The sequence below is a fragment of the Zophobas morio genome, unplaced genomic scaffold, assembly GCF_036711695.1.
Source record: "Zophobas morio isolate AGI-343-1 ecotype UQ-CSIRO unplaced genomic scaffold, CSIRO_AGI_Zmor_V1 ptg000021l, whole genome shotgun sequence".
Classification (NCBI taxonomy): domain Eukaryota; kingdom Metazoa; phylum Arthropoda; class Insecta; order Coleoptera; family Tenebrionidae; genus Zophobas; species Zophobas morio.
In genome coordinates this window covers 20,540,496-20,563,134 of record NW_026972126.1, presented here as the reverse complement: position 1 = coordinate 20,563,134, position 22,639 = coordinate 20,540,496, and the positions used below count along the sequence as shown (strand labels likewise).

The 22,639-nt window shown below is 34.1% G+C and overlaps 1 protein-coding gene across 5 annotated transcripts in view; it reads right to left on the bottom strand.

Annotated features, from left to right (window-relative positions):
- Positions 1-18,309: 18,309 nt before the first annotated feature.
- The window catches only part of LOC135133376 (uncharacterized), a 279,871-nt gene continuing 275,541 nt past the window's right edge, over positions 18,310-22,639 (bottom strand). For 2 of the 5 annotated variants that reach the window (XM_064061773.1, XM_064061772.1), the window contains one exon: positions 18,311-18,942. In XM_064061773.1, coding sequence (XP_063917843.1) covers positions 18,709-18,942 — 234 coding nt within the window. In that variant the 3' untranslated portion in view covers positions 18,311-18,708. Of the gene's footprint in view, positions 18,943-22,639 lie in introns of all 5 variants that reach the window. The other 3 variants (XM_064061771.1, XM_064061774.1, XM_064061775.1) reach the window with 3 other exon arrangements.

Here is a 22,639-nt window from a genome sequence, read left to right as displayed (position 1 = left end):
AACGGAAGAGAAACCAGAGAACGAATGGACGAAGGAACAAGGACCAAAAGACAAATACTAGGAAAGGAAAGGATCAAACGACTAACGAGAGGATGAAAACATTGAAAGGCTAAAAAAAGGACGGAAAAACGAAGAAACGTAGGAACAAAAAATAACGAACGATAGACTGAGGGATCAAAGAAATGAAAGACTAGAAAAATACGCTAGAATTAAAGAACTGAAAACATTAAAAGACTAAAAAGCAAAAGCCTAAAGGCTGCAAGGACGATACGATCAAAAGACTAAGAAATAAAGGTCGGAAGCTTGAGAAATGAAGGACAAAAACACAAAAAGACGAAAGGATGAAACAACGAGGGAGCGAAGGAACGAAAGAACAAATAACAAGAATCAAAGAACTAAAAGGTTTAAAAAGGATTAAAAAATAAAGAACTAAAAACTAAAGAACTATAGAATTAAACAACTGAAAAAACCAAAAGACTAATGGAAGACAAAACCAAAGGCAAGAAAGGAAAAAGAAACAAAGGATGAAGGACTGAAGCATCAAAGAATAAAGGGTGAAGGAAACAAGGGATTAAAGTGCGAAAGGATCAAATGACGATAAAATCAAAAGATCAAAGGACGAAAAGACGAAAGGACGAAGGGACAAAAGGACGAACGTATGAAAGGACGTCAGGACAAAAAGTCGAAAAGAACCAAAAAATAAAAGGACTGGAGGGTGAAAGGCCGAAAGGATCAAGGACTACAGGACTAGTGAAACTAAAAGACATATCTATAGAACTAAAAGACGAAAGAACGAAGTAACCAGAGAACGAGAGAACTAAGAAACAGTTGATGAAAGATTGAAGGACCAAAGGACTAAAAGACTAGAGAGGAACTAACGAATCAGAGGAGTAATAAAACTAAAGAACCAAAGGCCTAATGAAGGAAAAAATTATACGACTAAACAATTGAAGGACAAAAAACCAGAGGACTAAATTACGAAAGGAGTAAGTAACGAAAGATCGAAAGGATGAAAAAATGGAGAAACGAAGGAACAAATGACGAAGAATTGAAGGACAAAAGGACAAAAGACTAGAATAAGTCTAAAGAACTGAAGAACTAAAAAGTAAGGCTCTAAAGGAGCAAATGATTAAAGGGTGAAAGGACGAAAAGGTCAAAGGACTAAAGGATTAATAAAATTAAAGGTCCAAAACTAACGGAAGAGAACCCAGAGGACGACAGGACGAAGGAACGAAGGACCAAAAGACAAAAATACTAGGAAAGGAAATTATCAAACGACTAATGATAGGACGAAAACATTGAAAGTCTAAAAAAGGACGGAAATACGCAGAAACGTACGAACAAAAAATAACGAACAATAGACTGAAGGATCAAAGAAATGAAAGACTAGAAAAATACTAAAGAATTAAAGAACTGAAAACATTAAAAGACTAAAAAGCAAAAGCCTAAAGGCTGCAAGGACGATACGATCAAAGGATTAAGGAATAAAGGTCGTAAGGTTGAGAAATGAAGAACAAAAGGACAAAAAGACGAAAGCATGAAGAAGAAGAAGAAGAAGAAGAAGAAGAAGGAGGGAGCGAAGGAACGAAGGAACAAATAACAAGAATCAAAGAACTAAACAGCTTGAGAAGGATTAAATAATAAAGAACTAAAAAACTAAAGAACTATAGAATTAAACAACTAAAAAAACCAAAGGACTAATGGAAGCCAAAACTAAAGGCACGAAAGGAAAAAAGAACAAATAATGAAGGACTGAAGCACCAAAGAATAAAGGGTGAACGAAACAAGGGATCAAAGCGCGAAGGGATCAAAGGACGAGACGGTCAAAGGACGAAAGTACGAAAGGACGTCAGGACAAAAAGTCGAAAAGAACCAAAAAATAAAAGGACTGGAGGGTGAAAGGACGAAAGGATCAAGGACTACAGGACTAGTGAAATTAAAAGACCTAACGATAGAACTAAAAGACGAAAGAACGAAGTAACGATAGAACGAGAGAACTAAGGAACAATTGATGAAAGATTGAAGGACCAAGGGTCTAAAAAACTAGAGAGGGACTAAAGAATTAAAAAACTAAAGGAATATAGGAGTAATAAAACTAAAGAAGCAAAGGACTAGTGGAGGAAAAAATTGTACGACTAAACGGTTGAAGGACAAAAAAATGAAAGGACAAAAGGACTAAAAAGCTGGAGGAGGACTAAAGAACTAAAGGACTAAATTACGAAAGGAGTAAGTAACGAAAGGTCGAAAGGATGAAAACACGGAGAAACGAAGGAACAAATGACGAAGAACTGAAGGACAAAAGGACAAAAGATCGGAGTAAGTCTAAAGAACTGAAGAACTAAAAACTAAGGCTCTAAAGAAGCAAAAGATTAAAGGTTGAAAGGATGAAAAGATCAAAGGCCTAAAGGACTAATAAAACTAAAGGATCAAAAACTAACGAAAGAGAAACCAGAGGACGAAAGGACGAAGGAACGAAGGACCAAAAAACTAAAACACTAGGAAAGGATAAAAAAATTAAAGAACTCAAAAATTTAAGGACTAAAGGACTAAAAATACTAACAGATCAAACGACTAATGAGATAACAAAAGCATTGAAAGACAAAAAAGGACTAAAAATTAAAGTACTGAAAAAATTAAAAGACTAAAAAGCAAAGGCCTAAAGGACGATACGATCAAAGGACTAACGAATAAAGGTCGGGAGGTTAAGGAATGAAGGGCAGAAGGACAAAAAAACAAAAGAATGAAAAACGAAGGAGCGAAGGAACGACGGAACAAATAATAAAACTGAAGGATCAAAGAACTAAAAGGCTAGTGGAGGATTAAAAAATAAACAACTAAAAAACTATATAATTAAAGAACTAAAAAAAATCAAAGGACTAATGAAAAACAAAACTTAAGAACGAAAAGGCTGCAGGACTAAGGCACGAAAGGAAAAAGGAACAAAGGGCGAAGTACTGAAAGATGAAAGAATTAAAACGTGAAAGAACCAAGGAATCAAAGCACGAAAGGACGAAAGGATCAAAGGATTGAAGGACGAAAGGATCAAAGGATTGAAGGACGAAAGGACAAAGGAACGAAAGAATGAAAGAACGTCAGGCCAAAAAGATGAAAACACCAAAAATCGGAAATCCCTCGTGTTTTATTTTTGAAAGACTTTGAGAGAATCTTAATGACCTCTAGTTTTTTTTTTTTGATATATGACAGAAATTTAGAGATTCCTCTTTTTGGAAAAATTTGAAAAAATCTAGGTTTTTTAAAAATTTGAAGGAATTTTCGTGGGCTACGTGAATAATTTTAAAGAAAGTTGGAGGCTCTTGATCTTTTTATTTTGGTGTTTTATATATATTTAAAAGAATCTCTGTGTCTTTTTCATTAAATAAATGAAATAATCCTAGAGGTCCTTTGTGTTTTACTTTTTAAAGAATTAAATAAAAAACTTAGGAATCTCTGGTGTTTTATTTTTGAAAGAGTTTGAGAGAATCTTCGGACTCCTTGTGATTTATTTTTAAATTGAAAGAATCTTAAAGTTTTATTATGGTATGCACTTTATTTTTGAAAGAATTTTCGAAAATCCTGGTGTCTTTTTCTTTAAATACTTATGTACGAGAATATTGGAAATCACTTGTGTTTTATTTTTGAAAGAATTAAAAGAAACGTCGCGAATTCCCGTGTTTTCATTTTAAAAGAGTTTGAAAGAATCTTGGGGATCCATATTGTTTTTTTTCTAGGTGGAAAATTTTTCAGACCCTTTGTGAATTTTTTTCAATATGTGAAAAAATCTTAACCTTTATCTTCGAAATAATTTGAAAAAACCTCGTTCTTTCGTCCTTTCGTGCTCTCGTCTTTACTCTCCTCATCCTTTCGTTCTTTTCGTCCTTTAGTTCTATTAATTATTTACTCCTTTCGTTCTGTCGTCTTTGTGTTCGTTTGTTCTTCCTTTTTATCTTTCATTCTTTCGTCTTTTAATTCCTTAGTCCTTTCGTCGTGGTGTTCCGAGAGAACGAAAGGACCAAAAAGCTAATGGACTACCAGACTACAGAACTAAAGGACTATTTAAGAGCTGAAAGGCTAAAGGGCCAAATGACAAAAGGGTGAATAGACAAAAAGATCAAAGCACTAAAGGATTAATGTGACTAAAAGACTGAAGTAAGGAAGAACAAAAGGACGAAAGGATGAAAAAATGAGGAAACCAAGTTGGTACTTGGTTTCCTCATTTGGTAATGACAAGAAAACGAAGGAATGAAGGAATAAGGGACGAAACACCGAAAGATCAAAGGATTAAAAACCCAAAAAGGACTAAAGAATAAAGTAACTGAAGGACCTAAGGACTAATGGACGAAAAAAATGAGGGACTAACTAATGAATAGGACGAGACAATGAAGGATCGAAAGACCAAGGACTGAAGGAAAAGAAGACCAAATCATTAGAAAAAATCGAAAGGACAAAAGGATGAAGGAACAAAGGACGAAGAAGCGAAGAAAAAAGAAGCCAAAAAGCGCTAAGGAATTAAAGAACCAAAAAATAAAAGGACTGGAGGGTGAAAGGATGAAACGAAGGACTACAGCCCTAATGAAACTAAAAGACAAAAGAACGAAATAACGAGAGAACGAGAGCACTAACGAACAATTGATGAAAAATTGAAAAAGGAAAGGACTAAACAGCTAGAGGACTAAAGAATTAAAAAACTAAAGGAATAAAGGAGTAAAAAAACTAAAGGACCAAAGGTCAAAATTTTAGGACTAAATGGTTGAAGGCGTAAGAAATGTAAGGACGAAAGGACTAAAAAGCTAAGGAAGAACTAAATATTTAAAGTACTAACAAACTAAGGGACTAAATTCCGAAAGGAGTAAGTAACGAAAGGACGAAACAATGAAAAACGGAGAAACGAAAGAACAAATGACGAAGAACTGAAGGACAAAAGGACAAAAAATCAGAGTAAGTCTAAAGAATTGAAGAACTAAAAACTAAAGCTCTAAAGGAGCAAATGGATAACGGGTGAAAGGAGAAAAGCTCAAAGGACTAAAGGACTAATAAAAATAAAGGACCAAAAGCTAACGGAAGAGAAACAAGAGGACAAAAGGACGAAGGACCAAAATATTGCAAGAATCTTAATCTTTTAATTATGGTACGTATTTTATTTTTGAAAGAATTTTTGAAAACCCTGGTGTCTTTTTTAAATATGTAAAAGGATATTAGAGGTCACTTGTGTTTTATTTTTCAAGGAATTAAAAGAAACATCGCGAATCCCCGTATTTTCATTTTAAAAGAGTTTGAAATAATCTTGGGGAGCCCTATTTTTTTTTTCTATTTGGAAAAATGTTCAGACCCTTTATGAATTTTTTTCAATATGTGAAAGAATCTGAAGAGTCCCTTGTCTTTTATCTTCGAAATAATTTTAAAACCTCGTTCTTTCGTCCTTTCGTTCTCTCGTCTTTAGTCTTCTCATCATTTCGTTCTTTCGTCGTTTAGTTCTATTAATTCTTTACTCCTTTCGTCTTTGTGTTCGTTCGTTCTTGCTTCCTTTTTATTTTTCATTCTTTCGTCTTCTAATTCCTTAGTCCTTTCGTCGTGGCGTTCCGAGAAAACGAAAGGACCAAAAAGCTAATGGACTACCGGACTACTGAACTAAAGGACTATTTAAGGAATAAAGAGTCAAAAGGCTAAAGGGCCAAAAGACAAAAGGATCAAAGCACCAAGAGGTTAATGTGACTAAAAGACTGAAGTAAAGGACGAAAGGATGAAAAAGAAACCAAGGACGAAATGACGAAAGAACGAAGGAATGAAGGAATAAAGGCCGAAACACCGAAAGATCAAAGAATTAAAAAACCCAAGGACTAAAGAATAAAAGAACTAAGGACCTAAGGACTAATGGACGAAAAAAATGAGGGACTAACGAACGAAAAGACGAAAGGACGAGACAATGAAGGATCGAAAAACCAAGGACTGAAGGAAATGAAGACCAAATCGTTAGAAAAAATGAAAGGACATAAGGATGAAGGAACAAAGGACGAAGAATCGAAGGAAAAAGAGGCCAAAAAGCACTAAGGAATTAAATAACCAAAAAATAAAAGGACTGGAGGGTGAAAGGACGACAGGATCAAGGACTACAGGACTAATGAAACTAAAAGATCTAACTATGGAACTAAAAGACGAAAGGACGAAAGAACGAAGAATCGAGAGAACTAAGAAACAATTGATGAAAGGACTAAAAGACTAGAAAAGGACTAAATATTTAAAAGACTACCAAACTAAGGGACTAAATTACGAAAGGACGAAAGGATGAAAAAACGGAGAAACGAAGGAACAAATGACGAAGAATTGAAAGACAAAAGGACAAAAGGCCAGAGTAAGTCTAAAGAGTTGAAGAACTAAAAACTAACGCTCTAAAGTAACAAATGAGTAAAGGGTGATAGGACGGAAAGATCAAAGGACTAAAGGACTAAAAAATCTTAAAGGACCAAAAACTAACGGGAGAGAAACCAGAGGATAAAAGGACGAAGGAACGAAGGACCAAAAGACTAAAACACTAGGAAAGGACCAAAAAATTAAAGAACTAAAAAACTTAAGGACTAAAGGACTAAAAATACTAAAGGATCTCAGGACGAAAGCATTGAAAGACTAAAAAACGACGGAAGGACGAAGAGACGTAGGAACAAAAAATAACAAACGATAGACTGATGGATCAAAGAAATGAAAGACTAGAAAAGGACTGAAGAATTAAAGAACGGAAAAAATAAAAAAATTACTAAAGAATAAAGTTCGGAAGGTTGAGGAATGAAGGACAAAAGACAAAAAGGCGAAAGGGTGAAAGAACTAGAGAGCGAAGGAACGAAGGAACATATGACAACACTGAAGGATCAAAGAACTAAAAGGCTAGAGAAGGATCAAAGAATAAAGAACTAAAAAACTAAAGAACTGTAGAATTAAAGAACTAAAAAAAAAAAGACGACAGGACAAAAGGATGAAAGAATGAAAAGACGTCAGGACAAAAATACGAAAAGACGAAAAATCCTTTTCTGAATTCTTGGTGATTTATTTTTGAAAGAGTTTGAAAGAATATTAGGGATCCCTTTAATATATGAGAGAATCTTTGAAACAATTTGAAAAAATCTTGTGATCTGTGGAGCTTATCTTTTTAGAAAAGTTTTTCTAAATTCGGCCACAGACAACCCATATTCAGGTTATGTGAAATGAAGCTGCCAAATTCATTAAAATTTTATAATTTCGATGTGTCAACACATATTCCTGATTTTTTATCAAACTTGTTTGACTTTTTAAAATTCATCTAGAGAATGTATGTTCTGAAACCACGAATACACAATTCGTGATAAAATGAAAAGCTTTCATTTTGAAATTTGAAATTTCACACCTGACTTCACTTAATCGACCACTTCTTTACATGGTGATTCAGGAAAATAAAGAACGAAACTTACTGTAAAACTTTTTTATTGATTGTAAAATATGCGTGTAGCGAATAGAAATTACTCGGACCCTTTTCAGCAGCAGTCATGCATTAAGTTAAAATTTGTGGCACAAACTCGCTCGACTCGAAAACAAACGTGTCTGAGTTTTGTATTAGAGGAAACTGCGAAAACAACAATTAAATTTAGTGAGTTTGACTCTTTAGTAAAAGCCGATTGTACCAGGGAGATAAGAGAAGCAAATACGCTTCCTGTGCAGGTGCGGTAAAACTTTGTTCCTCTTAAGAGGTAAGTAGTTGGAAAGTCGATGGCTGATAAAATTCGTAGACACTCGACGGCGTGCTGCAAAACGGGAAAAGGGAACGTTATCTCGAGCAGATTTGTTACTAAACAGAACGCACTCGAAACAACAGATAAAATCTTTTATTATTAATTATTTTGGAAATCCGCAATTATTTTAAACAATACAACAAATACACTCTTTATCAACCACACGCGTCATTTCCACACCTTTTTTATTTGCGCATTAAATCAAATTTTTTTGTCGGTTTGGTTTTTTTTTAATAACGGATTACAGCACAGTTTAATTAATGAAAACCATCAACAAGTCCAAACATGGATTATTCATCTTTTCCCCAAGTAACAAGTTGTGTCGAGTTTGTATTTGGCTGCGATTTCATTTTTCCAGGGTGACATTCGCCGACTTTTGACCTTTTCCACATCCCGGCCTATCGCGAAAATCGTTTAAAATTTCTATTTCTCTAATTTTATTTGATTGGAGGGTAGTTGCGTAAGCTTGGACGGGTGTCCTTTTAACGGTCCCCGGAGGGTGTCTCGTCTCATTTCTTATTCCGATTGCTCAGGCCTTGTATATTTGATAATATCGCCTCAATTCAGCGCAGCTGAAAGATCTGAGGCTTTCAGACCAGACACAATTTAATGAGATTTTTAGGAAAAACACTCTCCGAATTATCTCGAAAGTGCATCCACAATTCATGGTATTAGCCAGGGAGGGATAACGAGGCGTGATTGGGTCTGGGAACAAATGGGAGGTGTTGTAGGCAACTAACCATACAGTCGTGTTTGGCAAATTGGGAGTGAATGGGTTTTTTTGGATTAAAAGTCGCATTTGTGGAAGTTGTTTGGTATCAAGAATTCGGCGTTTGTAAGCCGGGACATTTTACACTGTTTTACTTCTGCTTTTACGAGGTTCTGTGCGATTTAGTTAGTCGCTAAAACGCGGATATTCGGAAGTTTTCACGCACTCTGGCTGGAGCTTAGTGTAGTGGTGTACTTAAGTTTTAGGATGGAGAGTAAAGAACGTAACTTTTTTAAGACGTATTCGCAAGTTTTACTCCAGACGTTTGCGGTTTATTTTCAAATGCTTTAGCAAGGGAATGTGCAGCATATAGCAATAATTTTTACGTGTGCTTTATAGTCTTGTGGTTTATGCAGTAGCGTCTAATTACTTTATACTTTTTATTGGCAGAAATTATAATCAACTATTTGCTAAAGAAAGATCTATGAAGTAATTGTCGAAAATTACCAGTATTGTCGGTACCCTGCAGTGAGGGTATTAGACTGCTCCGCCTCTTCATTACGGGTTTCCATAATCCATAAACACTTTGATAAAATACTACAGTGAATCAAAATTTGCTGGTTTGATTAAAGAAAATTTTGGATTCGAAACGAAAACTTTTTAAGATAAACTGCAGAACCGATTACTCTGAATTCTTGAAAACGTTTTAAGGTTCTTTCAAACATACTAAAAGGTTAATCAAAAATTATGCGTTTATTCCCTCCCAAAAAATTAATGACCTCATTACAAAATTTTGCCAAATAAATGTTATCATATCCAGGATTTTCGAGTTGAGTTTTTCCTTTACACAATTTTGTGATGTCATCAACATTTTTAAATAACAGAATTGTATTTCTAAAATTTTCTGGGAAAATAGAATTCCTGATTTAATCAATAAAATAATATGAATCCGATGATAAATTACAAATAAGTATAGACTGATTATATTTTGCAAATTTTAGATAGGATTTATCTGTCAAAATTTTGAGATGACGTCATCAATTTTTTGCGGTTGATAAACACATACATTTCAACTAAAAAGTTGCCTTGCTTAGAATAACTTGAAAGAAACTGAAAAACCAAAAAATGGAAAAAACGAAAAACCGAAACATTGAAAAATTGGAAAATTGAAACATCGAAAAATTGAAAAGGCCACAAAATGAAAAATTCTCAAAATTGAAATTTTGAAAAATTGAGAATGTGAGATTTAAATCATCGAAAAATTTAAAAAACAGAAAAGATCGAACTAACAAATTTAAAAATTCGAAAAATGGAAATTCAGAATTAACGAAGTTTTTAAAAATCGCAAAATCAAGAAACAGGAAATCTGAAATTTAAAAAATTGAAAAACCGGAAAAATGAAGAATTAAAAACTAAAATATCGAGAACTTGAATAAACGAAACACCGAAAAATCGAAAGGCTGAAAAGACGAACAAGAACGAAAGCGGACGAAAACGACGAAAAAGGGTCATAAAGGACGAAAAAGGACGAAACAGGACGAAAAAGGATCAAACGGACGAAAAAGGACCAACAAGGACGAAAAGGACGAAAAGGATCCAAAAGGACGAAATGGACCAAAAAGGACGCGAAAAGACGAAAAGCCCGAAAAGGGACGAAAATGGACGAAAAAGGTCGAAAAGGACGAAGAAGAACGAAAAAGGACGAAAAGGAGGAAAAAGGACGAAAATGACGAAGAAGGACGAAAAAGGACGAAAAGGACGAAAAAGGACGATAAAGGATGAAAAAGGACGAAAAGGACGAAATGGACCAAGAAGGACGAAAAGGATCGAAAAGGACTAAAATGGACCAAAAAGGACGAAAAGGACAAAAAGGACGAAACAGGACGAAAAAGGACAAAAAGGACGAAACAGGACGAAAAAGGACAAAAAGGACGAGAAGGACCAAAAAGGACGAAAAGGACGAAAAGGATCCAAAAGGACGAAATGGACTAAAAAAGACGCGAAAGGACGAAAAGCACGAAAAGGGACCTTACTAGACTTCAAAGAGCTAAAAACTATGCGGTGATTGAAGAAATTAATCTTCGAAAATCACGGGGTGAATCAGATCTGAGGTTAATTTATAACAACAATGTTGCTCAAATCACTCGTGCTAATAAAGGAAGAAGGAGTCAACATTTAAACTAACTTCGTCACCCAATTACCTTAAATGTTCTCAGTGCTTTTACCAAAATGTTAGAGGCTTGCGATCTAAATGTGTACAATTTTTTAATTCAGTAGCTGCAAGTGAATATCATTTTATAGCAGTCACCGAGACATGGATCACACCGGATATCTCCAGTAGTGAATTATTTCCAGCTAATTTTGTTATTTATCGGCAGGATCGAAATTTGGATTCTCTTAATGTAACTAGAGGTGGCGGCGTTCTTCTTGCTGTCGATAGCCTCTACAACTCAGTACGTATTGATCTATCTTCTATCACAACCTTGGTTCCAAGCATTGATATTGTTGGCGTTAAAATTACGGGTAAATCAAAATTTTTAATGTTTGTAGTTTATATTCCACCTACAATTGCTTTTGATGACTTCTACTTGTTTTTTGAATCCTTCATGAACTTAAATATCATCCAGAACGACAAATTAATAATATTAGGTGACTTCAACACTCCCTGTTTTGTAGATGGCTTAAAAAATCGATCTAGTTCTGTCCTAACTAATTTTAAAGAATTCTTCAATTTGATCCAACTTAATTGTATTTGTAACAGCTACAACAAGTATCTAGACTTAGTGTTCTCCAATATTAATTGTAAAGTAAGTAAAGCAGATTCCCCTTTAGTGGTTGAAGATAAACATCACCCAGCACTGGTTGTGGACTGTTATGTAGATGATCAGTTTAAGCCCAATTTTGCGATGAACACGGAAAAATTAACATATAATTTTAAGAAAGCCAATTATCATTTAATGTACAAGCTCTTTTCAGAGACTGACTGGTCTTTCATAAACTCAATCTGTGATGTCAATCAAGCCTGCACCGGGTTTTATGACTGTATATATAAAGTATTTGAAAAGTCGGTACCAAAGTTTAAAGTTAGGCCTCCATCTCGTAAAAGTTATCCTCCTTGGTTCACTGGTGACATTATTGCCTGCATTCGTAATAAATCGATGGCACATCGTAACTACATAAGATTTAAAACGCCATACTATTATAACATCTTCAAGTCATATCGTTCCCAGCTCAACATTTTAATCGACACAGCATACAAGAATTATATTTCTAATATCGAGAACAGCGTCTCCACAAATCCAAAAAAATTTTGGGCTTTCGTACATGGCAAAAAAGGTCACTCTAAAATTCCAGGCGTAATGGAATACAATGATACCGAGCTTACATCACCGCTATCTATAGTTGAAGGATTTGCGCACTATTTTAACAGTGTTTATACCAACTCTAATCCGCTTACTTCTTCTTCCAATTCTAAAACTAGGTCGTCTGTCTTGGTTAATCTTGAAACCATATCAGAAAAGGATGTTCTTACAGCACTAAAAAGTTCTAAAGACTCTTTTACTATGGGACACGATGGTGTGCCCAGCTTCCTTCTAAAGGACTGTGCTTATGTTTTTATTAAACCTTGTTTATATTTATTTAATTTAATATTAAGGTGTGGTGTCTTTCCTGTTATTTGGAAAAAGGCAATCGTTTGTCCGATATTTAAAAAAGGAAATCAATCGAAAATTGTCAATTACAGACCCATTTCGCTGCTTTGTAATTTTGCTAAAGCATTCGAGTCGATTTTATTTAAACACATTTATGCTTCGACCAAAACCAATTTGTCACCGTTTCAGCACGGGTTCATGGAGAAACGCTCTACAATTTCTAATTTAGCATCTTTTACACAGTATACATCTGAGGCCATTGACAAAAAAAAGCAGGTAGATACCATATATCTTGATTTTCAAAAAGCATTCGATCAAATCGATCACTATTTACTAATCGATAAGCTTGAGCAGTTTGGATTCTCTGACAGACTTATCCAACTTTTTACTTCATACATTTTCGACCGTGAACAGTATATTCGATATCGCAATTTTACATCTACTGTTATCAAACCTACTTCAGGTGTTCCCCAAGGATCGAACCTTGGACCACTTTTATTTTTATATTTTATTAATGATATCGTTGATAATATCTCTTGTAAAAAGTTAATGTTTGCAGATGATTTAAAACTTTTTTTCCAAATCAACTCGATACAGGATTGTCTAAATCTACAAAACAATTTAACAGCTGTTGTTAATTGGTGCTCAGTTAATCGACTTTACTTAAATCTTGATAAATGCTCCATCGTAACTTACTCAAGAAAACATGATGATATACTCTTTTCTTACAATATAGATGGTACTTTAATTAAGCGATGTGAGTCTATTAAAGATCTTGGTATCCTCTTTGATTGTAAGCTTAGTTTTGTCGATCATATAAATGATATGGTTTCCAAATGCTTTCGGACGTATGGATTTATTTACAGAAATTGTCGTGACTTTAAGCGAGTCGACACGTTACCAATGACACGTTACAGGCTCTATTTTTCGCACTAGTCAGATCGAGAATTGAATATGGTGCCTTAATTTGGTTTCCAATTTATCAAAACCATATTGATCATATAGAATCGGTTCAACGCTTGTTCTTAAAATTTATGTCTTTTCTTTTGGATGGGGTCTATCCTTGTCGAGGATATGACCACTCGTTATTATTATTAAGATTTAATTTTTTATCATTACATAAAAGACGAATTATTATCGCCATTAAATTTTTGTTTTTTTTAGTTAGAAATCAAGTAGACTGCCCTGAATTGCTTCATTATTTAAATTTTCTTGTACCAAGAATTAGTGCACGCCATAATCATGTATTTTATTGTACTGCTGACAGAACTAACGTTTTAAGAAGATCTCCAGTTAGTATTATGTGTAGTTATTTTAATCAAATTTCACACTTATGCGATATAAATTTCGACTCTATTAACAAAATTGTTAGTTGTGTTAAGCAATCATTATATGGGTAGAATTTTCTTTTCTTTTTAGTTTTACTTTCTTGTTATTGTTAATTTTTAATTTTAATTTTTAGTTTTTCCTGTAATTGGGTGTAACCCCGTTGGAAAAAATAAAATAAAATAAAATAAAAAATAAAATAAAATGAACGAAAAAGGTCGAAAAGGACGAAGAAGAACGAAAAAAGACGAAAAGGAGGAAAAAGGACGAAAATGACGAAGAAGGACGAAAAAGGACGAAAGGGACAAATAAGGACGAAAGGGACAAAAAAGAACACAAAAGGACGAAAAGGACGAAAAATGACGCAAAGAACGAAAAGGAAGAAAAGGGTCAAAAAGGACGAAATGGACCAAAAAGGACGAGAAAGGACGAAAAAGGACGAAATGGATCAAAAACGACGAAAACGACGAAAAGGACGAAAAAGGACGATAAAGGATGAAAAAGGCCGAAAAGGACGAAATGGACCAAGAAGGATGAAAAATGACGACAAGGACGAAAAGGATCGAAAAGGACCAAAATGGACCAAAAAGGACGATAAAAGACGAAAAGGACGAAAATGGACGAAATAGGACCAAAAAGCACGAAAAATTACGCAAAGGACGAAAAGGAAGAAAAGGATCAAAAAGGACGACACGGACCAAAAAGGACGAAAAAGGACGAAATGGACCAAAAAGGACGAAACGCACGAAAAGGACAATAAAGGACGAAAAAGGACGATAAAGACGAAAATGGACGAAAAAAAACGAGAAAGGACGAAAAGGACGAAAATGGACGAAAAAGGACGAAAAGAACGAAAAAGGACCAAAAAGAACGAAAAGAACGAAAAGGATCCAAAAGGACGAGAAAGGACGAAAAGGATCCAAAAGGACGAGAAAGAACGAAAAGGACGAAAAGGGACGAAAAGGACGAAGAAGGACGAAAAAATACGAAAAGAAGGAAAAAGGACCAAAAAGGACGAAAAGGACGAGAAAGGACGAAAAGGACAAAAACTGACGAAAAAGGACGAAAAGGACGACATGGACCAAGAAGGACGAAAAAGGACGAAAAGGACGAAAATGGACGAAATAGGACCAAAAAGCACGAAAAATTACGCAAAGGACGAAAAGGAAGAAAAGGATCAAAAAGGACGACACGGACCAAAAAGGACGAAAAAGGACGAAATGGACCAAAAAGGACGAAACGCACGAAAAGGACAATAAAGGACGAAAAAGGACGATAAAGACGAAAATGGACGAAAAAAAACGAGAAAGGACGAAAAGGACGAAAATGGACGAAAAAGGACGAAAAGAACGAAAAAGGACCAAAAAGAACGAAAAGAACGAAAAGGATCCAAAAGGACGAGAAAGGACGAAAAGGATCCAAAAGGACGAGAAAGAACGAAAAGGACGAAAAAGGACGAAAAGGGACGAAAAGGACGAAGAAGGACGAAAAAATACGAAAAGAAGGAAAAAGGACCAAAAAGGACGAAAAGGACGAGAAAGGACGAAAAGGACAAAAACTGACGAAAAAGGACGAAAAGGACGACATGGACCAAGAAGGACGAAAAAGGACGAAAAGGACGTAAAGGAACCAAAAAGGGCGAAACATGACGAAAAGGAAGAAAACGATCAAAAAGGACGAGAAAGGACGAAAAATGACGAAATAGGACGAAAAGGATGAAACGGACCAAAAAGGACGAGAAAGGACGAAAAGGACGAAAATGGACGAAAATGGACGAACAAGGACGAAAAGAACGAAAAAGGACCAAACAGAACGAAAAGAACGAAAAGGATCAAAAAAGACGAGAAAGGACGAAAAGGACGAAGAAGGTCGAAAAAGTACGAAGAGAAGGAAAAAGGGCCAAAAAGGACGAAAAGGACGAAAAAGGACAAAATGGACCAAGAAGGACGAAAAAGTACGAAAAGGACGAAATGGACCAAGAAGGAAGAAAAAGGATGGAAAAGGACGAAAAGGACGAAATGGACCAAAAAGGACGAGAAAAGACGAAAGAGGACGAAAAAGGACGCAAGAGGACGAAAAAGGACGAAATAGACCAAAAAGGACGAGAAAGGATGAAAACGGACGAAAAAGACGAAAAGTACGAAAAAGGACGAAATCGACGAAATGGACAAAAAAAGGACGAAATGGACCAAGAAGGACGAAAAAGGACGAAAAAGGACCAAGAAGGACGAGAAAGGATGAAAAAGGACGAAAAGGACAAAAAGTACGAAGAAGGACGAAAAAGGACGAAAAAGGACAAAATCGACGAAATGGACGAAAAAGGACGAAAATGACAGAAAGGACGAAAAAAGCCAAAAAGGACGAAATAGACCAAGAAGAACAAAAAATTATGCAAAGCACGAAAAGGATCGAAAAGGACGAAAAGACCAAAAAGGTCAAAAAGGACGAAACAGGGCGAAAAGGATGAACAGGATGAAAAGGACAAAAAAAGGACGAAAAGGAGGAAATGGACCAAGAAGGACGAAAAAGGACGACGAAGGACGAAAAAGGACGAAAAGGAGGAAAAGTACGAAAAAGGTCGAAAAAGGACAAAATCGACGAAATGGAAAAAAAGGACGAAAAAGGACCAAAAGGACGAAGAAGGACGAAAAAAGCCGAAAAGGACGAAATGGACCAAGAAGGACGAAAAATGATGAAAAGCACGAAAAGGATCGAAAAAGACGAAATGGACCAAAAAGGACGATAAAGGATGAAAAGGAAGAAAAGGATCAAGAAGGACGAAATTGACAAAAACAGGACGAAAAGGGACGAAAAGGACAAAGAAGGACGAAAAATGACGAAACAGGACGAAATGGACCAAAAGAGACGAAAAAGGACAGAAAAGGACCAAGAAGGACGAAAAATGACGAACAGGACGAAATGGACCAACCGGGACGATAACGGACGAAATGGACGAAAAAGGATGAAAATGGACGAAAAAGGACGAAAAGGACAAAAAAGGACGAAACAGGACGATAAGGACGAAAAGGAAGAAAAGGTTCGAGAAGGACGAAATTGACAAAAAAAGGACGAAAAGGGACGTAAAGCACGAAGAAGGACGAAATAGGACGAAAAGGACGAAATGGACCAAGATGGACGAAAAATGACGAACAGGACGAAATGAACCAACAAGGACGATAAAGGACGAAAAGGACGAAAAAGGATAAAAATGGATGAAAAAGGACGAAAAGGACAAAAAAGGACAAAAAAGAACAAAAAAAAACGAAAAAGGACGATAAGGACGAAAAAGAAGGAAAGGATCAAGAAGGACAAAATGGACCAAAAAGGACGAAAAGGACGAAAAAGGACGAACATGGACGAAAACGAAGAATTGAAAAATCCATAAATTGAAATTCGAAACATTGAAAATTGAAAAATTGATTAATGAAAAAATCGAAACATCTAAATCTCCATAAAGAAATGCGTTGACGTCATCAGTTTTTTGGAGGGGATAATTAAATATATTTTGATTAATAATTTATTTTGGTTATCATAACTTCAAACCATTTGTTGGGCAATAAATTTATTTATTATTATTATTATTATTATTATATATTGTTAATAATGTATTATGCTTATCATAACTTCAAACCATTTGCAAGAATTCAAAGCATTCGGTTTTGCAGATTCAAAATTAAATTGCAAAAATGTTGTTTTATAATTTTGATTTTTTTCCAAAAATCTGGACATGTCGGATAAAAACTCAACACGGAGTCATAAACTACACGTGTAGGGCTATCTTATTTTGTACAATTAAAACCAATTTACAACGTATAATTTTGAAGTGACGTCATGATCTCATTGGTGGGGATGATTAGACAAATTTTGAATTAATTAATGGTATATTTTGATTATCACAAAAAAGAGGAAAAAACAGACATTGATGTTTTTTACGATATCTTTCTGTACATTTTTTTGGTTGATTAAACTAATCATTCTGAACATTAACAAGCCAATTAATTTTATACCAATTTTCGTTGGAACTTCACACTAACTTATTTTATTAAAAATCTTATTAAAATGTATCACTGTAGTTTAATCACCGACGTGCCAAATTCTTTCCAAGGATGGGTTGTTTTATTTTCCGGTCACAGAACATTTTATTTACTTTTTTTAATTCCTGCGTTTGCATTGAATTTGATAAGCAATTACGATTTAATCGCTTTTGTTTCCCGACACGATTCCTTAATTAGTAAATTAAACAAAAAACGATTACTCTGTTTCATATTTCTCTAATACTCGAGTGAAGGACGTTTCGGCATGAAAGTCACGTCTCAATCAATTTGTCGGCGGAAATTAATTTCTTGAGCAATTCCATGAACATAATTAGAAAATTAAAAGCAGTTTTATTCCCTCGTGAAAAAACTGCGGCTTCGAAAAAACAACACGTTTCATTATTTACGTAAAGTGATTTATAAAGGTCGCAAGCGTGGAAACTACGTAAACACGATATTTAACAAATGTTAGAGGAAACGCAAGCTGTCAGCATCTGTCAGAAAATTACACCCACAAAAAAAGTGATACGTATATAAATACGACATAAATAGAAAATTTCAATTTATTGTTGTTTACACCTAAAATTCAAAAGTACATTTATATTAAATTGTGATAATTTCGAAAATTAGCTGGTCAATGAATGGAATTACCAACCAAAAAATTGTAAAAATATAAAGAGGACGGTAAATGTGGAAGCAGAATTCTAGAACCAGAAAACAGGTTTCTGTAGACGAGTTCTTAGCTTTGTCACTAGAGGGAAGTAGGAGGCAGAGACTTTAGAGACCATCAACATTGGGTTTCTTAAACAAAAACACCGCTCGAATTGCTTATTATTTTTATATAAAATGATTTAATAGTCGTAATCATACAAGGTACATAAACACGATATTTAACAAAATACTGTACAAAATACATCTTATCCTACCTCTACGCATAAATTACAACTAAAACCTATCTAAATAAATTTACAAATTTTGCACAAACCGACAAACAACACATCATTGAGCAAAGAGAAACACACAAATTCGTTGAATGTTGTAAAAATTAGGAACTATACAACTACGTAAATACACTGAGCAGATAAATGTCAACAGGCACTTGAGATAATTGACGTTCGATTCTTGATCAGGATTCCGTCTTGGCGCGCTCTATCTTACATCCTACACTCTCGATTTGTACTTTTTCCCGGAACATTTAAGTACAACTTAACGAAGAAATAAATTCCGGAGAGGGCCGATCATGAGGCGCCCCCGGAGTCCGACGTGTTTCCGGCCGTGTTCGACGGCTCCGGGGACCCGGTGTTGTTGTGGCAGTGGGTACAGTGGAGGCAGACGCTGCAGGAGCCGAGCTTTTTCGCCAGGAGGGAGCGCAGCTTCAGGGCCGGACCGAGCTTCATGTTCATGGTCGTGGTGAGGTGCTCTTCGGTGAGGAGCGGCAGCCCGGAGCCATCTATCCTCTGGTCGCGGAAGTTCTGGAAAAGAGGAGAAGTTAGTGATGGCGGGTTCCGAGTTTCGACGCTAGATGGGAGCAAGTGACTAATTTTTGAGGAAATTAATTTATATGATATGATAATGTTCTAGGTTTTTAGTGACTCAGTATAAATAAAACGAGAGAATGCGGCACAAATTAAGTTTAGATACGAATTTTTTTAAACGGAAATCACCGTTTTTTTTTTTAATTTAAAATATTTATCATTAGCTTTAGGCTATTTCGCGCACTATTTGCTCTAATAACTAGTAGAAAAAACGATTTCCCTCGTTCTCTGAGGCATGACCAATCCTCCGTGGACGTCAGGAAGTCTTAAATTAATTTTGATTCTTTAATACCATGCGATTTTTTTTTTTTTATAATAATGTACATTTTTAAGAACAAATTACATTACGAGCTAAATTCATTGAGATTTTATTTAGCGTATGCTAAGGAAGTATTGTAGTCCCAGTTTAAAGTGGTTTTTATGAGAAGATTATAAACATTATGACCTCTTTATTACCCCACAACGGACAATATGAGTTGAATAACAAAGTACGGCCCTGCAAGAAACCGACCACTTTCTTGTTTATGGCTAGGGAGTTACTCCATTGTCCCCAACATTAACTTCAAGACAATAGACTTATCATAAAAACCACTTTAAACTGGGAAGACAATATAATAGTCGAGTCCGTCGGACGAATTGCCACTTTATGTTTTCTCGACGTTTCATGACCCCAAAAGTAATTGAGAAATTGAAGAAATCGAAAAATTCAAGAATCAAAAAACTGAAAAATCTCAAAACTGGAAGAAAAATCTGAAAATCGAATGATTAAAACATCGAAAAATTGAAGAATCAAAATGTTGAAACACCGAAAAATCGAAACCAAAAAATTGGTAAATCGTAAAATTGAAAAATTCCAATACTGAAATATTGAAAAATTGAGAAATCGAAAAGTGGAAAAATCAATAATTTAAAAAATCGAAAAATTGAAGAACTGAAAAATCCCAAAACTGAAATCTCTAAAAATTCAGTAATCGAAAAATTAAAAATCGAGAAACAGAAAAATTGAAAAATAGAGACAATGAAAATTAGGAAAATTCAAGAATCAAAAAACAGAAAAATTCCAAAAATGAAAAATCGAGAAATCCATACATAAAAAAATCGAAAAATTGAGAAACTATTAAATCAAAAAATTGAAAAATTAAGAAATCGAGAATTTTTTTCCAAAAATTGAAAATTTAAGAAATTCAAAAATTTAAATACCAAAAACCTGAGAAATCTCAAAATTGAAAGAAAATTCGGAAAATCCTGAAATATAAAAATCTAAAATTCAAAAAATTGAATAATTGAAACATCGAAAAATCGAATAATTAAAATATCGAAAAATTGAAGAATAAAAATATTGAAACATCGAAAAATCAAAACATCCAAAAATTGAAAAATTGGTAAATCGTAAAATTGAAAAATTCCAATACTGAAATATTGAAAAATTGAGAAATCGAAAAGTGGAAAAATCAATAATTTAAAAAATCGAAAAATTGAAGAACTGAAAAATCCCAAAACTGAAATATCTAAAAATTCAGTAATCGACAAATTAAAAATCGAGAAATAGAAAAATTGAAAAATCGAGACAATGAAAATTGGGAAAATTCAAGAATCAAAAAACAGAAAAATCCAAAAATGAAAAATCGAGAAATCCATATATCAAAAAGTCGAAAAATTGGGAAATTACTAAATCGAAAAATTGAAAAGTTAAGAAATCGAGAATGTTTTTCAAAAAATTGAAAATTTAAGAAATTAAAAAATTTAAATACAAAAAACCTGAGAATCTCAAAATTGAAAGAAAATTCGGAAAATCGAGAAACATAAAAATCTAAAATTCAAAAAATCGAATAATTGAAACATCGAAAAATTGAATAATTAAAATAATGAAAAATGGACATCAAAAAATTGGAAATTTGGAAAGTCGTAATGTTGAAAAACTCTAATACTGAAATATTGAGAAATCGAGAAATCGAAAAGTCGAAAAATCAAAAATTTTAAAAATTTAAAAGTTGAAAATCAAAAACCTGAAATCGAAAAATTGAAAATTTGGAAAATCGAAAAATCGAGACGTGTAGAATTCGAGAATAGAGAAAATCGAAAAATCAATAAACCGAACAGTCGAAAAATTCGGAACGGCAAAAATTGAAAAATTGAAAAATGAAAAAATTTCAACATCCAAAACGAAACATCAAAAAATTGAAAAATTGAGAAATTGGTAAATCCTAAAATTGAAAAATTCCAACACAGAAATATTGTTAAATTGAGAAATCGAGAAGTGAAAAAATCGGAATTTAAACATCGAAAAATTGAACAAAATGAAAAAAAGTGGAGCTTTGAAAATTTGAGAAATCGAAAAAAAAATCGAGAAATCCAAAATTTTGAAAATCGAAAAATTGAAGAATTGAAAAATCCCAAAAATGAAAAACCGAAAAGTTGAAGAATCAAAAAACTTCAAAATTCCAAAAAAAAAATCGAGAAATGATACATCAAAAAATGAAAAGTTGAGAAATTAATAAATCAAAAAGTTGAAAAACCCAACACTCAAACATTGAAAAATTGAAAAATCAAAAACCTGAGAAATCCAAAAACTGAAAATGCGGAAAATCGAAAAATTGAAGAATTGAAAAACTGAAAAATCGAGAAATCGAGGAGTCGGGAAAACGAGAATGGGAAAATTGAAAATTGGATAGATCAAAAAGTCGACAAATCGATTAATCCAGAAATCGAGAAATCGAAAAATTGAAAACTCACGGATGCCAAAAATTGAAAAATTGAAGAATCGAAAAATTGAAACATCGGAAAATTGAGAAATCGAAAAATAAAAAATCGAGAAATTGAAAAATCGAAAAATTGCGAAGTTTTTTAAATCCTAAAATGGAAAAATTTCAACACAGAAATATTGAAAAATTCAGAAATCGAGAAATCGAAAAGTTGAAAACTTAGGAATACCAAAAATTGAAAAACTGAAAAATCGAAAAATTTAAACATTGAAAAATGGAAAAATTAAAATATCGCAAATTTGGGAAATAAAAAAATCGAAAATTTTAAAAATCCAGAAATTGACGAACTGGAAAATTCTAAAACTGTAAGATCCAAAAGTGAGTAATCGAAAAATTGAAAAATGGAAGGATTAAAAAACTAAAAAATTCCAAAAATGAAAAATCAAGAAATCAAACTTCAACAAATTGAAAAGGAAGCAAATGTGGAAATGGGGGAAAAGGGAAAAGGGGAAAAGGGGAAAATGTAAAAAAGGTAAAAGGGGAAAAGGAGGAAAGAGTGAGAAACATAAAGGGGAAATGGGAAAATATAAAAAGCGAAAAAGTAAAAGTGGGAAATGGGGAAAAGGGGAGAACAGAGAAAGAGGGACAAACGGAAAGTGAAAATGAGGAAAAGGGAAAGAGGAAAAGGAGGAAAGTTGGGAGGGGGAAAAGCTAGGAAGGGATAAAGCGGAAAGTGGAAAAAGAGAAAAGGAATAAGGGGAAAAATAGAAGAGGGACAAAAAGGGAAAGGGCGAAAGGGCAAAAGAGAAAAAGGGGAAAAAAGAAAAATGGGACAGATGAGAAATAAGGAAAATGGGGTAAGGTGGAAGAGGGAATGGGAAAAGGCCAAAATGGGGAAATGGGGAAATAGGAAAAAGGGAAATGGGAAAGTG